Raw genomic sequence first — 18,479 nt, 5'->3', positions numbered from 1 at the left:
ACTTCCCCGAGGTCACAGAGCAGGCACAGCGCGCCTCCCACACCCGGGATCTGGCCTGGGAGCCACCCCTCTAGCTCATTCTGTGGTCAGGGTCAGAGCGTGGGGCTGCCACAGCCGTGGGCTGGGCAGGGACGTGGCAGGTGGTGGGAGGAGGGGGGCTCTTCCACGTAAGGTCTAGGGATCCGATATGGACCCCAGAGCTTACTCTTCCCTCCACGCCTCCACTCATCTTCCCCAGGAGTGACCTGCCACCTGTTTCTGAGTTTGTAATAGACCCTGACATAAATAACTGGCCGGCAGACGGAAACTGCTCCAAAGCTTCTGCTTGAACAGAGCTCTGGAGAGACCCGAGTGGGATCCCACGAACCTCACTCACCGAGGTGCTTGTTCAACGAGTTGAGAGAAGAACGCCATTCCATCAGCTGAGCTCTGCTGTAGTTGGGGGGCAGGAGGTCGCTGGGGAAGGAAGGTGTGACACGTGAGCCACGCTTGAGTAAACACTCACTGACCAAGACTGGCAGCATCTTCAAGGAACAACGGTCCAGGGGAGCATCTACACAGATGCCAAAGATACATGACTTGCTGGGGATTTTCTGGTGCCAAAACACATGTCATGAAAAGGTCTATTAATAACAGTGAGCCTGTTACTTAGAAAATAAAACTGAATTTTCCTAATGGGAGAAAAAATGGTTTATATCACACAACCCAGGAATCCACTTCAAGGAACCCAATCAGAGACAATATAAAATATATACAAAGTTTATGCATTAAGACAGTTGCTTAACAGTTCTGTTTATAAACACTCAAAAAATAAAAAAACAACATTCATATCCAACAATAGGGAATTTCTTAAATAAAATACATGAATTCTTTACTGTAGTCACTAAAAAGAATTCAGCGAATTGAAAAATCATCAATATTGTTAGTTCCTCCCACCGGCAGATCGAGTTTATTTCCCCATCCCAGGTTCTGGGGTTGGCCATGAGATTTGCTTTGGCCAATGAAACACCAGTAAATATGTCTCAGCATATTTACCAGTCTCAGCAGAGGCTTGAGACTTCTGCTTGCCTTCTCTTGTTGCAGAGAGCCCTTTTGCCAGCACCAGCACCACCACCAGGCCTCCAAGCCTGGATTAGCCTCCTGGAGGGTGAGACAGCAAGTGGAGAGAGGCCCCAGCTGTCCCACCCAAGGCTCCAGACGCAGGAGCAAGGCCATCCTGGACCATCCAGCCCCAGCCAAGGGAAACTGCCCAGCTGGTTCACAGAATCATGAGAAGCAAAAAATGATTGTTGCTTTAAGTCACTAAGTTTCAGGTGGTGTTTAGTGGTGTGGAAAAAATGAATATGACATATTACTTATTGTCCACATTAGGATATTTTGACAGTGAAAGGGAGATGCTAAGAACAATTATGCCAAGACAAGACATGTAGCCCAAGGTGGTCTTGGGCAGCCTACTTATAGTGAGATAGTAAAGACCAAAAAACAAAGATCATGGCATCTGGTCCCATCACTACATGGCAAGTAGATGGGGAAACAATGGAAACAGTGACAGACTTTATTTTCCTGGGCTCCAAAATCACTGCAGATGGTGACTGAAGCCATGAAATTAAAAGACGCTTGCTCCTTGGAAGAAAAGCTATGACAAACCTAGACAGTGTATTAAAAATCAGAGACATTACTTTGCAAAACAAAGGTCTGTCTAGTCAAAGCTACGGTTTTTCTAGTAGTCATGTAGGGATGTGAGAACTGGACCATAAAGAAAGCTGACCACCCAAGATTTGATGCTTTTGAACTATGGTATTGGAGAAGACTCTTGAGAGTCCCTTGGATTGCAAGGAGATCAAACCAGTTCATCCTAAAGGAATTAGTCCTGAATATTCATTGGAAGGACTGATGCTGAAGTTGAAGCTCCAATACTTGTGGCCACCTGATGCGAAGAACTGACTCATTGGAAAAGACCCTGATGCTGGGAAAGATTGAAGGCAGGAGGAGAAGGGGATGACAGAGGATAAGATGGTTGGATGGCATCACCAACTCGATGGACATGAGTTTGGGCAAACTCCGGGAGTTGGTGATGGACAGGGAAGCCTGGAGGGCTGCAGGCCATGGGTCTGCAAAGAGTCGGACACGACTGAGCGACTGAACTGAACTGAAAGAGCAGAAGGGAAATATAAGAGTGTGCAGGGCATGATCTCAAGTCTAAACATTGTACTAAATGCAATGTGGTGTCCTGGATTGGGTCTTGGGACAGAAAAAGGATGTGGAATGGAAATGGAAAAGTGAAAAAATTAATTGGTGACATTTTTAAGTGTGTGGTACAGTCAGTGAAAATGCATCAAGGTTAACTTTGGTGTTGACAAGCATCGAGTGGCAGGCTAAGATGACAACACGAGGGAAACTGGATTAGGAACATACAGGAATTCTGTGTGTTATCTTTGTAACTTTTCCGTAAATCTGACATTACTCCAAAACGAAATTTTCGTTTTAAAAAATTATATGCACATGCATTTATTGAGTCCAAGAAAATCCATGGGAATTCTCCTGGGAGAGACCCTGGGAACCTTAACAAAACTCCCAACCCTTCTGCCATCACTGCCCACAAGCCTACAGAGGACCTGGCACGAGCCAGAACGAAGGTTCTCGCCGGGTGGCTGGGACCCGGGTTTCCAGAGGGAGGCCTGCAGTCACGGGTTGGGATGGGACGTGGGGCCTGCCTGAGGTCCCATGTGCGGCGGTTAGTTCCCTGGGCAGCTCCTCGGGCTTGATTAGAAGGCTCCCCAGCTCTGACAGGCCAAGGAGAAGTGGGGTCCATCTGGGGTACTTTGTGGGAGCTGTCCAGACCTGCCTGCACAGACACCACAAACCCAAACCTTCACTTGACACTCACTGGAATCCTGGGATCAAGATTTTGCAACTTTACCTTGAAGTTGTATGTGTTTGCAATGCTTCTAGATGCTGGAATTATGTCCTGACTTCACCTTTTTATATATCCCCACTGCCGCGTCCTATGTCCTATAAATGTGCTCTTGCTTCTGCTATCTTAGAGCTGCCCACGACTTCCTAAAAGCCAGGTCATATCACACACCCAGCTCCACACGCTGCCTGAAGACGCTGCCGCTCTACACTATGTCCCAGCTGTGGCCAGAAGCATCAAAGGACCCATTTTTCTCCATGTGCTTGGCCCCAACTTTCCCCTCCACTTGGGCAGCAGCCAGCTCCACATTCACAGCCTGGATGAAGGATGTGCTGGGGCAGAAAGACATCAGCCTAGAACTCTTTCTGCTTTTGGTTTGCAAAAGTATAAGTGCTTAGGGGAGTCGAGAGCCTTGGTGAGGAGCAGGCATTGGAGGACGGGGCAGAGCGCCCTGGGGAGGAAGCGGATGCTGTGGCCCAGGACGCTCTTCACCCAACAGGAGGGGCTCGGGGAGGGGCGGACACGGCAGGTGGCGGGCGCCTGGCATGGCCGGCAGGTGGGTCCTGATTCCTGGTGCCACTGCTGGAGCAGCCACAAGACCCAGGTCTCGGGAAAGACACGGCTGCCTGGGTGGGGGCACTCAGGGGCTCAGAGCAGTCTCCTCAAGACTCCTGCGCCCAGCTGCGTGGAGGCAGCAGCAGCGGCCCAGGAGCACGTGTGATGCTTCTGAACTGTGGTGTGGGAGAAGACTCTCGAGAGGCCCTTGAACTGCAAGGAGATCAAACCAGTCAATCCGAAAGGAAATCAACCCTGAATATTCATTGGAAGGACTGATGCTGAAGCTGAAGCTCCAACACTTTGGCCACCTGCTGTGAAGAACTGACTCATTGGAAAAGACCCTGATGCTGAGAAAGACTGAGGGCAGGAGGAGAAGGGGATGACAGAGGATGAGATGGTTGGATGGCATCACCAACTCAATGGACATGAGTTTCAGCAAACTCCAGGAGATAATGAAGGACAGGGGAGCCTGGCGTGCTGCTGTCCATTGGGTCACAAAGAGTCGGACACGACTGAGCGACTGAACAACGTGTGTGGACCAGACACTGACGACCAGACTCCCCAGGCTTGGCTCTGTGTGGGAGTCCCTGGCTTTCTGCTGATGGGCAGGATCCCCAAGAAACACTAAGTTTCGCCCACCTTTGTGAACAGGGACTCAATGTCAGAAACAGGTGGAGTCACGTGTGTGTGTGCTATGTTGCTTCACTCACGTCCAACTCTCTGCGACCCCATGGACTATAGCCGGCCAGCCTGCTCTGTCCATGGATTCTCCAGGCAAGAATACTGGAGTGTGCTACCACACCCTCTTCCAGGGGATCTTCCTGACCAACGGATCACACCTGCGTTTCTTATGGCTCCTGCGTTGGCAGGAGGGTTCTTTACCACTAGCGTCACCTGGGAAGCCCGAGTGGAGTCATAGAAAACAACAAAAGCACTTTTCCTTGTGTTGAGACTTTTATCCACCTTGTGAACATGCTTGCATGAAGATGTGGCTGCACCTGGGGCAGCACATGCCCATCCTGGTGGAGTGTCTCTGGCTCGAGCTGTGTAGGGTCCTAATAGTCATCAGCATCCTAGGAGGACTTGGGCTCTGCAGTGAGGTGATGGGAGGAACCTGTATCCCAGAGGGACCAGGATGAAAGGGACCAGTGAGGTGCATGGCTCCCAGCACACGACATGACTCTGCCTCACAGGACCGTGCAGGCTCCATCCTGATGCCGAGGGTGGATGCTGCAGACTCCCAGGATCTGGAACATTCACCGTGCCCCCACCAGCTTATCATGGGATCAGAGCTGGTGAACACAGGCCTAAGCAAAGCTTCCATCCACAGCCTCTCACAGGTCCCTGTCAGATGACAGCAGCCTCCTTACCAACCTCTGGGCCTTCAGCTCCACATCCCTCCATCCATGCTCCAAACTGCAGAGCTGATGGAGCCACTCCATGCCTCACTGCCCTCAGGAAAGAGTCCAACCCCTGACCTGGCTCCCCCGACTCCCCTAGTCTCCTCTGACCTCACACCTAGCCACTGCCTCCTTCCAAGCTCTTTGGCAGAGTCACACTAAACTTCCTTCTGCAGAAAATGTGTCACGTTCCCTGTTGCTACTGGGCTGGGACACCCCAGAACGTGGACCCAGGTGACCAGCCCAGGGCCCGAGAACAGGGAGATGGCCTGGTCTGGAGGACAACGCCTCAAGAGAAAAGCCAGCAGTAAGGACTGTGCCTGCCTCCCCCGTGGACCCCCAAAGGTGCCCCTCCCCAGGGGGCCCCCCCGCCTGCTGTACCAGATGGTGCACAGGTGGTCCAGGCGCTGCTGCTGCAGGACGCTCTGGTCCTTCATCATGGTCTCCAGCTCCTTCTTCACAGCCGGAGGAGTCTGGATCTTCTCACTGGCCATGAACTCACTGGGCGTCCAGACACATTAGCAGCATGGACAGGAGAGGAGGGGCAGGGTGGGCGGGAGAGAAGGCATGAGACCCACAGCAAGAACATTCAGCACCCTGACACCACTCCCAACCCCGTCCCCACATCCGGGCCTCAGGGACACTGAGGAAAGGAGGGAAGAGAGGGAGGGAAGAACAGAGGGGTCGGCAGGCACAGCTCAGGTGTGGGTCCTGACTACTGCCCCCAACCCTGTGACCTTGGGCAGGTCGCCCCTGCCCTGAAACCTGGTTTCCTCTTCTGTCAAGGTAACGACAATACCTTCCTCAAGTGGTACTTAGGAGGACCCCACCAGATAATGTGCGCAAAACCATTAGCACCATGCCTCACTCCTGGAAAATGCCCAGTAAATGTCACCTCTTCCCACTGCTGTCTGTGATGGTTACTGATGTCTTAACCTCCCAGGTCCAAGCCCAGGCCTGGACCAGGTACCTTCCATAGAGCATCTTGCTGATCATCACTGCAACCCTGTCACCAGTCCATCATGGTATCTGCAGACAAGGCCTGTGAATGTTTAAGCCCTTGACCAAGGTCACAGAGAAAATACAGGGCAGTCAGACCTCAGTACACATCCATCCTAGAGTCAGAATCCGGTGCTCTCCGTTTAGAAATGCAGGTGGACAGCGGGCCTCCCACCACCACACCTACAGCACAGACAGACACTCTTTGGTGACCTTAGACATCTTGGTTCCAAGTGTCCCTTTCTTAGCAAAAGAAAGCCTTCTTTGCTGGCCCAAACCTCCATGACCCTTGCATCAGTATTAACAAGGGTGCCACCTGATGGGGGAAGCTTGGAGCTGGGCCCTCTCTTCACCCTCCTTCCCAGGAGTGAAACTTGCTACCACAGGGTGGGAAGTGGCCCAAGTCTGAGGGATGGCCATTCTCCTTGGCCCCGTAACAGTAAAGAGTGGACAGTGGGCAGGTAATCAGGCTAACATTTTCAAACCACTTGAACAGTGGGCTAGTAAAGAATCCACCTGCAGTGCGGGAGACCTGGGTTCGATCTCTGGATTGGGAAGATTCCCTGGAGAAGGGTAAGGCTACCCACTCCAGTATTCTGGCCTTAAGAATTCCATGGACTGTATAGTCCATGGGGTCACAAAGAGTTGGACACGACTGAGCGAATTTCACTTTCACTTTTGGGCTTTCCTGCTGGCTCAGATGGTAAAGAATCTACCTGTAACGCAGGAGACCTGGGTTTGATCCCCGGGTCGGGAAGACCCCGCAGAAGGCAGTGACAACTCACTCCAGTATTCCTGCCTAGAGAATCCCATGGACAGAGGAGCCTGGTGGGCTACAGTCCATGTGGTCACAAGGAGTCGGACACGACTGAGTGAACGACACTTTCACTTTCAAGAAGACACATGTGAGAAAATGTGTATGTAGAAAATAAGATACAAATCTATGCATGCAGTATGGGTCTTAAAATAGACCGGAAGAAAATAATACCAAAATATCAGCTGTGCTTCTCACTGTGATGAGAAATTAATGGTGACTTTTAATTTCTCCTTGTACTTCTATCTATTTTGACTCTAGGGGTGGGGGGGAAAGCACCTATTACTTTTACCATCAGAAAAAGCAACGGCACTTTAAAGTAATGACAAAGGGAGGGAGAACACACTCTTCTCTCCTACCCATGCTGGCGGGGGGTGGGGTGGGGTGGGGTGGGGAGGGGAGAGCCTCTGCAGTGCGGGCAGCCGCTGACCTGAAGGCCTGCACCAGGCCGTCCTTCTTGAGAGTCTTCCAGGCGTCCATCAGGCACTGCCAGCGGCGGTGGCTATCAAGCTCCTGCTGCAGCCTGGCCTCCATCAGGTTGACGAACAGCTGGGCAAGGGCCCTCCGGTTGCCCAGCAGGGCGCGGTTTATGATCTGCGGTCACAGGCGGGCAGGTTCTAGATGGAGCGGGGGCTCTCCAAGGTCAGAACAGGGCTCAGTAGGACAGGGGTGGTGGGCAGCTGGAGAGGGGCCAGATGAGCTGTGGGCCGAGCGCCGAGCGGGGTGGTGGCAGCATCTGAGGAGTACTGGGAGGGGAGGTCCCTGGGCACTCAAGGAAGCTGCCCAGGATTCAGCAGCTACAGACAGTGACCAGGGTCTGTCCTGAAGGCTTCACAGTGAATCCTGGTCAGGCGAGTTTCAACCCAGCTGCAAGGCCATCTCAGACTGTTTAAAAAGGTGATTCTAAATTCACTGGAGTGAAGCACTTCAGCGGGCTCCCAGTGTTGACCTGTTCTTTTTGTAACTTTGCTCCAACAGCAGGATGCTCCTGCTACCGGGCACCAGTCACACATGGTGGTGACGAGAACCGGCAGCCAGTGACCAAATGAGGCCAGAGCTAGAACACTCTCGAGCAGTCCTCCCAGGTGCCCTCACAAGGGCGCCTTTGGCATGGCAGTGGAGGCGATTCTTCCTGGGTGGTACTCATCTGCCATCTAGCCTCCCCAAGCCCCTTCAATGAGAGTGGCCTCTCCCATGTCCCCGAGGACTGGAACAGCCAAAAATGTTCCCTACATGTCCCAGAGCCCTCTATGCACCGCCCTGGCGCAGGGCTGAGAACCACTACACACAGCGGGCAGAAATTCCAGTCACAGAATTCCACCGGAAGCTGAGGTTTGACGCCAGCTGTTCCCAGCTGGGGGGCATTGGCAAGTATTTCCCGAACCGCCAAATCTGTAGTCGTAACGTGAAGACAATGCCCTCCACAGCACAGGGCACTGCTGGAGTTGAGAGAGACAGAGGCACACAGAGCAAGGAGAACGCACCAGCTGTTCCGTGGATGGTGAGCCCAGCGAAGCCAAACGCTGGGATGCAACTGCGAGACTGCTAACTCTGACACGCCTAGTCGAGCAAATGCTTAATTCAGAGTCAGGAACTCCTGCTTGTCTCAAATGAGAGCGGCCACTGCTGGGCCCTCTCATGGAGCCCTCCCAACAAGTACTGGTGCCTGAGTATCACTGTCCTCATTTTACGGACACGGAGTTCCAGGTGCAGCAATTCTGGGGAACATTCATGTCTGGACGGTGGAGGAAGGGACCTGTGCTTCCTCCCTGTCTGAGCTTCATCCAGGACCCCGAGGCACGTGCCTGGGCTGGCGCCCATCTGGGCTTCTGAATAGGGTGCTCCTTCCACTCTGCGTGCTGCCAGGAGGCCCGTTTCCGGGCAAGCCCAGCTTTCTACACCAGACGCAGAAACCCACCTAAGAAAATGTGCCTCTGAGGAGCCAGAAGTATCCTGTCATGAATAACACTGATTTTCTTGTGTGTGTGTGTGTGTGTGTGTGTGTTTTTAATCCCAAGAGGTCACTTATGAGTGCACACACCTCCCTGAGCCCACGAGAGCTGTGAGATCACGCTTCTGTCACGCAGCACACACCGCACTGCACGTGGCTGCTGAGACAGCCCCGCAGGTGCCTGCAGAATCGGCATCGGTCAGGCTGCGGACACTGTGCTAGGTTCACTGAGACGAACATGGCAGGGAAGTACAAAATGTACTGGAGGGATTTCCACTGGAAGTGCTTAACAAAGACTCTGGTTCTGAACTCAAGTGGCCAGCCTGAGTTAGTTGGAAATGTTACATATGAGAAGCCCATCGCTGCTGAGACCCAGGCTCTAGGGCGTCCTGTGGTCCTGCTCTTGCAGGCTGATCCCGTTTGCGTGAAAACCACTCACCATGGCTTCTTTATTGATCAGCCTATATACGTCGGGCTGCATGAGGTAGGACGTTTTCTCTATGATTTCCACATATTTCTTCAACACACTTTTTAGCTAGAAATGAAAAGGCACCACAGTGAGCGACTCTCTCCTCGTAGAGGACTGAAAACAGGTGATGCCCCATAAACCGCACAAGTGAGAGCCACCCAGAGCCCATCTGGAGGCCAGCTCACTTTATCTACCCGGGAGAACTCAAGTGAGTGCAGCGTCTCATCCAGCTCCTTGATCTCCTGCTTCTGCAGCAGGAACTTCTCGGCCACCTGATCCCTCAGCTCCAACAGCGTCTGTGCAGAGAAGCTTGGGTTGGACTGTGAGGCCGGGTGGGACAGAGGGAAGGAGGAGCAGGCCACCGGCGGGGCAGGCCCCACCACGAGGGGGACGCTTACTTGGACGGTGTAGTCTTCGAGGTTGCTGTCGTTTTCCACCTTTTTGAAGAGACTGTCGACATCCTCTTCAGACTCAGCCAGCTTTTTTAAAAGAAGTGCTCCTGGTTCCAAGATGAGAGGTTCCATTTCCTAAAACAGGCCAGGAGGGCAAGGGCGATGGTATCAACACCCCAGGGACAGAAAGGACTCCTCCCCAACCCTATGGCAGGGAAGTGCCAGCTGTGGCCCCCTCTCAAAACAGTGACTCGTAACTCGACCTAAAGAGTTAAGGTTTACTCATTGTGCACAGCCACGGCGTGAGGGCAGCACCCTTTGGGACACACATCGTGTGTGAGCCCTCGTCCTCAGACTCACACGGTCCTCGTCACAGCCTGTGAAGGAGGGGCTGACCTTATGCCCGGCCCATGGGTGGAGCTCCACAAGTATTCATTAAAGAGGTGGCCAAAGAAATAATTCCAAGGGTACTTCAGATGAGGAAACTGAGGCTCAGTTAGGTGGTGTGACCACAGGCGCAGAGCTCATGGAGAGCAGAGCTCCTGTCCAGTTGGGACGTATTAGAGAAGTGATGAGCTGGCTGCAAGAGCGCCTTCCTGGTGCTTTGGGTCTACAGCCATCTCCCAGGATCCAGGGAATCCACACAGAAAGTGCAGAGTGTGATTCAGAGCCTAGAGATATGGACCCGGAAGGGCAAAAAAGCTCTCTTTAGGGGATATTCCAGGGGTCAGTCTGGTTACAGACAAGGTCTCCAGAAAGGAATGGGGAGCCAAGTAAGGGTAGGGCCTAAGGGCAGGACGTTTGGCCCCTTGTTAGCAGGACCGAGCAGGGTGATCAAAGACTTGGCTTAAGCATCAGACCCAGAGTCCAATTCCCACTTGGCCCTTACGTGCCCAATCAGGCAGGACTTTCTGGGCCTCACCTGTAAAATGGGGGTTGTAACAGTACCTGACATATAGGGCTGTGCTCAGCATCAGCCCTTGCCATGAGCCAGCCAAACATGACTCCGGCAATCCTGTCCACACCACTCCGTCTACACTGCAGTGAGCCACTGAGGACCCGGGCGGAGGCGCATGGGTGCTGTACGGAGCCCACCCTCCCGTCGGAATGGCCCAGGAACAGAAGGGGGGTGAGAGGGAGAATTCTCACCATCCCGATCTGAGCGATCTCCTCCTTAAAGCTCGCCAGGGCACTCTCGTAGGCCCTCCTCTTGTTATCTCCTTGCTTTTGAAAGGTGGTGGTGCTGATCCTCTCAGGAACTAGAGAACAACAGAGGTGACGAGGCTGCCCTCAAGAGCTTCCAGGTGAGGTCAGAGCACCCAGGGGAAGACAGCAAGACAGCAGGTGCCTGGGTTCAGGAGATGCCCACCCCCGGAGTCTCATCAGAGTCTTAAGGAAAAAGAAGGTGATCCTTAAGTGCTATAGGGAATTACATATACAACTTACATATACAACTGAATGCTGGAAAAATGTTCCAAATGGATGTATAGAATAGGGCCATCTAGGTTTTAATTAAAAGTTTTATAGAAGAAAATACAGACACAGATAAGAATTACTGACACTTCCCAGCACTTACCAGCTAGGTATTGTTTTAAGTCAATTACTCCTCGGGATGAACCCGAGACGCAGGTTCTGTTACCCTCTGCCCTGCTGTCCCCTGAATACATGTGGGACCCCGCACACTATGTGGTCTCTTGGGAAGCGGGCACTCTTGGGAAGAGAACGCGTGCTACTGTGGAGGTGGACTTCTCACCTTCTGCTTTATCTCTTTCCTTTGATTCTCTACATTGAGCAAGTACTAGTTTTTTAATCACAAGGAGAAACAGCTTCCACATCGGGATAAAGTCAAACTAGGGTAATGTGGTGTGAAGGAAAAGAAAGAAGGAAATAAAGTGAAGTCACTCAGTCGTGTCTGACTCTCTGCAACCCCCTGGACTGTGGCCCACTAGGCTCCTCCGTCCATGGAATTTTCCAGGCAAGAGTACTGAAGTGGATTGCCATTCCCTTCTCCAAGGGATCTTCCTGACCCAGGGATCAAACCCGGGTCTCCTGCGTTGCAGGCAGACGCCTTTCCATCTGAGCCACCCGGGAAGCACAATGTGTGTGTGAAGGTGTGAAGGAAGGCGACGTCAGCTGAAAGATCCTTCCGTGAAAGCACAGAAGATCAAGCTACAGTACACCCTTCACCAAGCGGTCTCATCAGTCAGTGCTGGCTGCAGGCGGCCCCCTTCCTCCCCCAGGCCCCTGCATGAGGAGAAGGCCCAGGGGAAAGGGGGACCAGGGTTCAGGGGAAAGACCCAGAGGACAAGGCTGAGGGGAAGAGGTTCAGGGGGCAAGGCTGACGGCAGGAGGTGCGGGGAAGATCCAGGGGGGAGGGTCCAGGCGGATGGCGTCCTATGAGGCTGAGCAAGGAACAGTGGGCCCTGCAGGTGCTTCCACAGTGGACTCTGCAGGCGCTCCCCACGGAGCACTGTCTGGCCCAGGCCACGCCTGCCCTCAAGCTGAACACAGGCTCACCAACGGCATCCGTGAGGCCCCGGACTTCTCTGGCAGCGATGGTGTTCTCACTCTCTTGAGCTTTTTCCTTTCTGGCTGTTTCCTTTTCCCTGAGGCATAAGCAGAGGGAAATACTAACCCCCGCAGCCTCCTCACTGCCCCCCACCAGGGTAGCTCTCGGTGTCCACAGAGACCCTGGGAATTGGCAATGGCCTGGGGCCACCCAATTCCAGAATGCCCCGAGGACACGCCCCCAGCAGACACTCCCGGGGTATCTGCGGCCAGCAGACACCGCGCAGCCCTCAGATGCGAAGAGGGGCCTGCTCCGTCCTGGCCACACACCAAGTGTGGGTGGTGAGCATGAGCCGTCTTCCGCACGTGGAAACTGGGGGCCGCTGGGGGCTCGGCCAGCCTGGGAAGGCCGGGCCGAGGCTCAGCGTTCAGCAGGCCCTCATCTGCTTCTTCAGCAACCCATCAGATGAGGCACCGGGGGTGACCCCATTGTCCAGGGTGGGGGATGCGGGAGGGAAGTCCCTGGACAAACTGGCCCTGGGACGCCCAGATCCCTGCCTGTGATGCCAAGGTCCATGGTCCACAGAGTTTGGGTGAGGGAGGAGGAAGCTGGGACCTCAGGACAAACTGTCTCAGCAGGGAGGACCAGGCTGGGTGAGCACAACTCAGCTTTGGAATGAAAATCCTGGAATGTGCGGTCCACAGGACAAGTGCCCAGAAATGCATTTCTCAGCAACACCTGCTGTGCCCGGGGGCCCCGGCATGCGGAGCACTTTCCAGACACTGTCTGATGTAGCCCTCATGGACACCTACCGCCAAGGGGGACTGCCAGGTGGCAGCTGACGGGGTCCAGGCTGACCCACCGAGGTGAATCTCTCAACTTTGTCAACCAAATGCCCCTGGACTAAGGCAGCCGCGCTGGAGCCGGGGTACCCCGACTATGGGAGCTGCTTACGGCTCTGGCTTCTCGGTCACTTGCCCCGAGAACCTGGGGACTTGGTTTATGCTAGTGGTGATCTACCCATACCCCGAGTTCCTCTTCCACTTACCCAGATGTCCTGTCCTGGGTGAATGAACGCACAAGTGGACTGGTTTAGCTAGCTGAATTTTCAAGAAGGGGACAAGGCCCTCAGAGAGGTGCTGATGCTGAGTTAGTGACCTCAGTCGCTTTGAGGGTAGCAGGGCCTGGTTGGTTATAAACACATCTCTCTTCCTGGGCAGGGCGTTGTGCTCTGGATTCACATCCATGGCAGAGTGGACCTAGTCTGCACCAGGAAGCCAGCACAATGCCAGCGCCCTCCATGAGCAGTGCCTTTCCCCAAATACTGTCCTGTGGGTGCCAAGAGCTCCTAACTGATGTCATATCCACTTATGGGGATGATGGGTGGTTCAAGCCTAAACTCAGGGGAAAGGGGGACCCTCGGGAAGCACAGGGAGACTTCAGGAGACCCTGGGACTAATAGAAAACAGGTCAGCGGAGAGGAGCCTGTCCTTTAAAGGATCCAGAGTTACAGTCAGGCTGCGAGACTGTCCCCCTGGGAGATCGTGGTCAGATCCCAGTTGTCTGGGCCTCTGGATCCTTGCATTGAGCGTCAGGGACATGGGCTGCAGAGTGCTGACCTCCTGCCTGTGCCTGGGCGGCTAATGGGTTTGTCCAACAGTTCAGGGTGCTGAGTCTCAGGAGCTGTAGGGGAACTTTGCCTGGGGAGACTAGAAGGGCAGGGCAGGGGAGAGACCTTCACCCAGCAATGGGTCAGTCCCCGCTTCAACAAGGTTAAAGGGGACACAAAGGCAGATAGAGCTGGACTGACTGCCTGTCCCAGCGCCCCACACCTGAGAAGCGTTTATGGTTGGTGCAGAGATGAAAGAACCTAGGGGCGGCCCAGCTCCTGCTACATTCTCCAAAGTGCCCCCCACCCCCCGAGGAAAATGCAGCCCCTCCTTTTCCTTTCCTCCTCCTTGAGGAGTGTGAGCCCAGGGAGCTGAAATGGCATGTTCGGGAATCTCATGTTCAGCTCCCTGCTCCTACCCCACTGGCTCCCATCTCAGGGAATGGCTGTCCACCCAAGGACTCAGGCCAGAGACCTAGGACTCTCAGGAGCCCTCTCCTTCCACCCAATCTGTCACCTGGTCTCCTGGGTTCTGCCTCCAAAATAAACCCAAAGTGCCCTGCTGACACAGCCCGACAGAGCTGACATGGACTACCGTGGCCTCCTCCCTGGCCTCTCTGCCTCTCCTTGCAGCCCCCCACATTCTGCACACCACTGCTTGAAAGCCTTAAAAAAAAAAGCCAACCTTGAGGGAAAGAGTGGGGAGGGAAAGGGAGGTTGGAGGGGGGTTCAGGAGGTGGGAGGGGGGACACATGTAAACCTGTGGCTGATTCATGTTGATGTACGGAAGAAACCATCACAGTATTGTAAAGTAATTCTCTTCCAATGAAAATAAATTAATTAAAAAATAATAAAAGAAACCCTGTACCCATTAAAAAAACAAAAAACAAAAATGCCAAATCACTGCTCACTCTAGTCACTCCAGTGAAGTTCGAAAGATTGCCTGTGGCCGGCAAGCCTCTCCTGGCCTCATCTCCCACTCCCCTCCCCAGGCCCGCTAATTTCTCCGGTCTTCTGGAGATTATTAAACTGGTACTGCCTCCGAGCCTCGCCCTGTGCTTCCCTCCCTGCTCTCATCCTCTGGCCTCAGTGGAGGTCTCCTGACTCCTGTCCCCCACCACCCTGTCCTCAGTGTCAGAACCTTTCCATCTTTGGGGAGACCTGCTTATTTATTTACTGTTGAGTTCAAGTTCCAGGAGGTTGGGATCTGCATACCTGCTGCCTGTCAAAGGAGGGAGAGAAGGAGAAGCAAACAGTCCTGCAAAGTAGACATCATTATTATTTCCATCTCTCAGAGGAGGTCCCTGGGACTTCATTCCCATCCAGTACTCATCTTGTGGGAGCTCTTCTTGCGTTTTTGAAAATCCTAACCACGCCTGGTGTGTGGGGTTGTGGCCTGGAAAGCAGGACCCACCTGTAGAGAACAGGGTTTTCTGTGGTCCAGTCATTGGGTAGGCTGCGCATCCACTTCTGCTGCCGAGGAGACAGCATCTCGCCTTCACGAACATCCACCTTCTTCATCAAGGGCTTCTTGCCATCCTTTGGGATCATGGAACGCTCCACAGCTCGCTTTCTAGAGGATGCCAGGGAGCGGACCAGCTGCACCTGAATCCATGGAAGAACCAGGTGAAGGCAGCTGAAACTGTAGACTTCCGAGCACCCCGGCTGCCTGTGCACCTTAGAAGGTCAAGTGTGAACCTGCCAGCAAGAAGGCAGTTTGAGGGAGGCCCTCAACCTGAGGGCATAGCCCATGAAGGAGGGCTCTCTACTCCCCAAATTAGTCATTCAGACACTTCTGGGAGGGCATCTTTTAAGAAATTTTAATGAGAAGCAAGATGTGCATCCCATCATTTTTTATAGTCACAAAGAACTGGAAAAATGGAACTGTCCAACAATAGGGGATTGGTTAAGTAAACCCAGTAGCTCTGTTCAATGGAATGTTAGGAATTTATTAAAAATGAGACTTACAAAGGATTTTTTATGGCATGAGGAAATACTTATGATATACAAGAAAAGCTAGTAATTAAGAGCATAAAAGAAAATTATGATGAAAATTATACCTTATGATTTCAAAATTTTAAACGCATGGAGAAACAATAAGGAGAAAATATGCCAAAGGTTAAGAATGGTTGCTTCCAGGGAGCAGGATCATGTGAGCAATTTATACGGTCTCTTTATACTATTATAATTTCCAAGCCCTCCACAAAGAGCATTACTTAGGACTCAAAATAGGAATAAAAATCACCTTTAAATAAGCAGTACAGAACTTCAAAAGAAGGGTTTGAGTATGTGTTTAAGATGTCATCTGTGCAGTTTTTTATAGATGACAAGGCAATGCCAACAACTTATATAATTACCAAGAGGGCATTACTTTAATAAATTACAGGAAGTGCTATATCAAAAAGTAGGCAGCCACTAAACATTGTGAAGTACCTGAATTTGCACTGACACAGAAAGCTCTCTGAGATACTGTAAACAGGGAAAAAGGAGGTTTTAAGGCACTGCTGTAGAATCACACTCACTTTTTAAACAGAAAAATTAGAGATGCTTTCATGCATAGAAAAAAGATCCAGGACAACCAATGGTTAATTTTGGTTATTTCTGAGTAATTCAAATTAAATTTTAATATAGATTTCGCAATTTTCAGGAACAGACATCCTAATTTTGTATTCCTACATTTTAGGAAACAATAATAATTATTTTTCGTCAACACAGTTTCAAAGCCCTTATTTCCTTAGGTTCCCAGGCAAGGAAGTCTTCTGAGGGAGGGAAGTTCCCGGGAAGCTGAGGGAAGCAGGGGGCCCGGGAAACGGGGGCTAGAAGGACAGGCCTACCTCAGCCTCGAAGATCTGCTGGTAGACCTTCCCGCTGGGAATCTGGGTCACCTTCCCCACGGAAGACATCGTGGCCTCGAGCGGGACACCCCTGCAGGCGAGCCGTCGTCTGCGGGGAGGCCTCAGACCAGGCGGATACCGAGAAGCCTCTCCGCCGCCTCCGAGGAAACGTCCTCCCTGGGGGACAAGTGTCTGCAGACAGACGGGCGGGCTGGGCGAGTCCACCCGGGCCGAGGCGCCCCAGCTCCAGCCCCAAAAGCGCCAGCGCCCCTCTCAGGCCTCAGGGTTCAAACTTTAAAAGAAGAGTCGGAGGTGGGGGCGGGCGGAGCGGTGCGAAGAAGCCAAAAGGAGGCAGCCCTCAGGCACGAACCTCACCGGAACCCGCCGAGAAGGCTGGGCCCCCAGCCACGCGCCCGGCGCAAATTCGCGACTGGGGCTGAGGGCAAAGAAGGACGGTTACTGTACTTCCCTCTTTCAGACTCTTCGGGGAAGAGCCAACGCAGAGTTCAGCCTGGCCTCGAACTCCTGACTGGAGCTGGACGCCGTTCGAGGGCCTCCCCGCCGCACCCGCTCCCCAACGGACTCTTGGGTAGGAGGGGGCTGTCTGAGGCCGGCCGCGCCGCCTCCGCGCCTGCTGAGTGTGGGGAAGCGCAGCCCCCTCCTCTCCGCCTGCCCCGAGCCCTCCGCGGAGGGCGGCGGGCTCAGGACAGGCCCTCTCGGCCCGCCTGCAGCGAGGCCTGTGTTCGGGCGCCGGCTGCGGCCACACCGGCAGAAACGGGCGCTCCAGCCAGCCGGGCCGCGGCTACCGCAACTGCGGCGAAAACGCGTCTGGTCTCCAAGGCAACACAGAGGGGCGGGACCTCCGCTGGCCCCGCCCCCACTTCCTTTCCGGGGAGGGGGCCTGGCTGCCCCTGGGGACCCGAGCCCCCACGTAGAGTAGTGAAACTCCCGGCCAGGTTCTCTGGCGGAGGGGTACCTCAGGGCTGGCAGGGGCATCCAGAGCAGCCCACCGAAAATTCTGAAAACTAATAGGAGATGCAGCTCTGAGCCGCTGTGGTCGAGAGAAACCGCCCTATCTTCCTTGTCTTGGTTAAAACCAATCTCTGCTGGGAAGTTGCATAGAGTGTTGCTTGGCTACAAGTAAGAACTGGAAGGCATCTCTAAAAGAGACCATCTCTTTCTCATAAGGGCTTAGAATCCAGGCCTAAGGGTTGAATGGAATTCTAATGAAAAGGCTACTTTATAAGACCCTGAGTTCCATTTACCCAACTCACCATGCCACATAACTCTCCTTAAATACAGCTCTCACCTATTCACTCTCCCGCTCAAAAGGCCCTCACCGCAGCCCCCACCAAACCCAGCCACAGTCCCCAGATGACCACGGAGGCCCCGCATCTGGCTCCCTCCCTGAGTCTCCTACTTCAGCAGACTCCTCACCCTTCCTTCGCCCTGCCTCACCTGCCCTTCCTCACCCTGCTCCTCTGCTGGGATCCCTCTGTCTCTACACACCCCAGACCCCCACATACTTCCAGCCACTGCCAGTGACAAGATCCCATCCACTCAAACTGACCTCCTCGCCCTTTCTTCACCTCACCCCCCCTCCTCTGAACGTGCTTGTACATTCAACTCAGTCCAATCACTCAGTCATGTCTGACTCTTTGTAACCCCATGGACTGCAGCACGCCAAGCCTTCCTGTCCATCACCAACTCCCAGAGTTTACCCAAACTCATGTCCAGGGAGAAGGTGATGCCATCCAACCATCTCATCCTCTGTCATCCCCTTGTCCTGCCTTTAATTTTTCCTAGCATCAGGGTCTTTTCAAATGAGTTAGTTCTTTGCATAAGTTGGCCAAAGTATTGGAGTTTCAGCTTCAGCATCAGTCCTTCCAATGAATATTCGGGACCGATTTCCTTTAGGATGGACTGGTTGGATCTCCTTGCTGTCCAAGGGACTCTCAAGAGTCTTCTCCAACACTACAGTTCAAAAGTATCAATTCTTCAGCGCTCAACTTTCTTCACAGTCCAACTCT

At 53.2% G+C, this 18,479-nt stretch overlaps 1 protein-coding gene across 1 annotated transcript in view; it reads right to left on the bottom strand.

The window, feature by feature from the left end:
* CCDC180 (coiled-coil domain containing 180) overlaps positions 1-16,549 on the bottom strand; it is a 58,685-nt gene extending 42,136 nt beyond the window's left edge. The window contains 10 exon segments of the mRNA XM_065908285.1: positions 377-456; positions 5,254-5,373; positions 7,116-7,279; positions 9,076-9,171; positions 9,291-9,401; positions 9,504-9,632; positions 10,647-10,756; positions 12,015-12,103; positions 15,030-15,220; positions 16,450-16,549. Of these exon segments, the coding sequence (XP_065764357.1) occupies positions 377-456; positions 5,254-5,373; positions 7,116-7,279; positions 9,076-9,171; positions 9,291-9,401; positions 9,504-9,632; positions 10,647-10,756; positions 12,015-12,103; positions 15,030-15,220; positions 16,450-16,518 (1,159 nt within the window). The 5' untranslated portion in view covers positions 16,519-16,549.
* Positions 16,550-18,479: the final 1,930 nt, after the last annotated feature.

The sequence above is a fragment of the Muntiacus reevesi genome, chromosome 17, assembly GCF_963930625.1.
Source record: "Muntiacus reevesi chromosome 17, mMunRee1.1, whole genome shotgun sequence".
NCBI lineage: Eukaryota > Metazoa > Chordata > Mammalia > Artiodactyla > Cervidae > Muntiacus > Muntiacus reevesi.
This window is presented reverse-complemented; position numbering and strand designations above follow the sequence as displayed.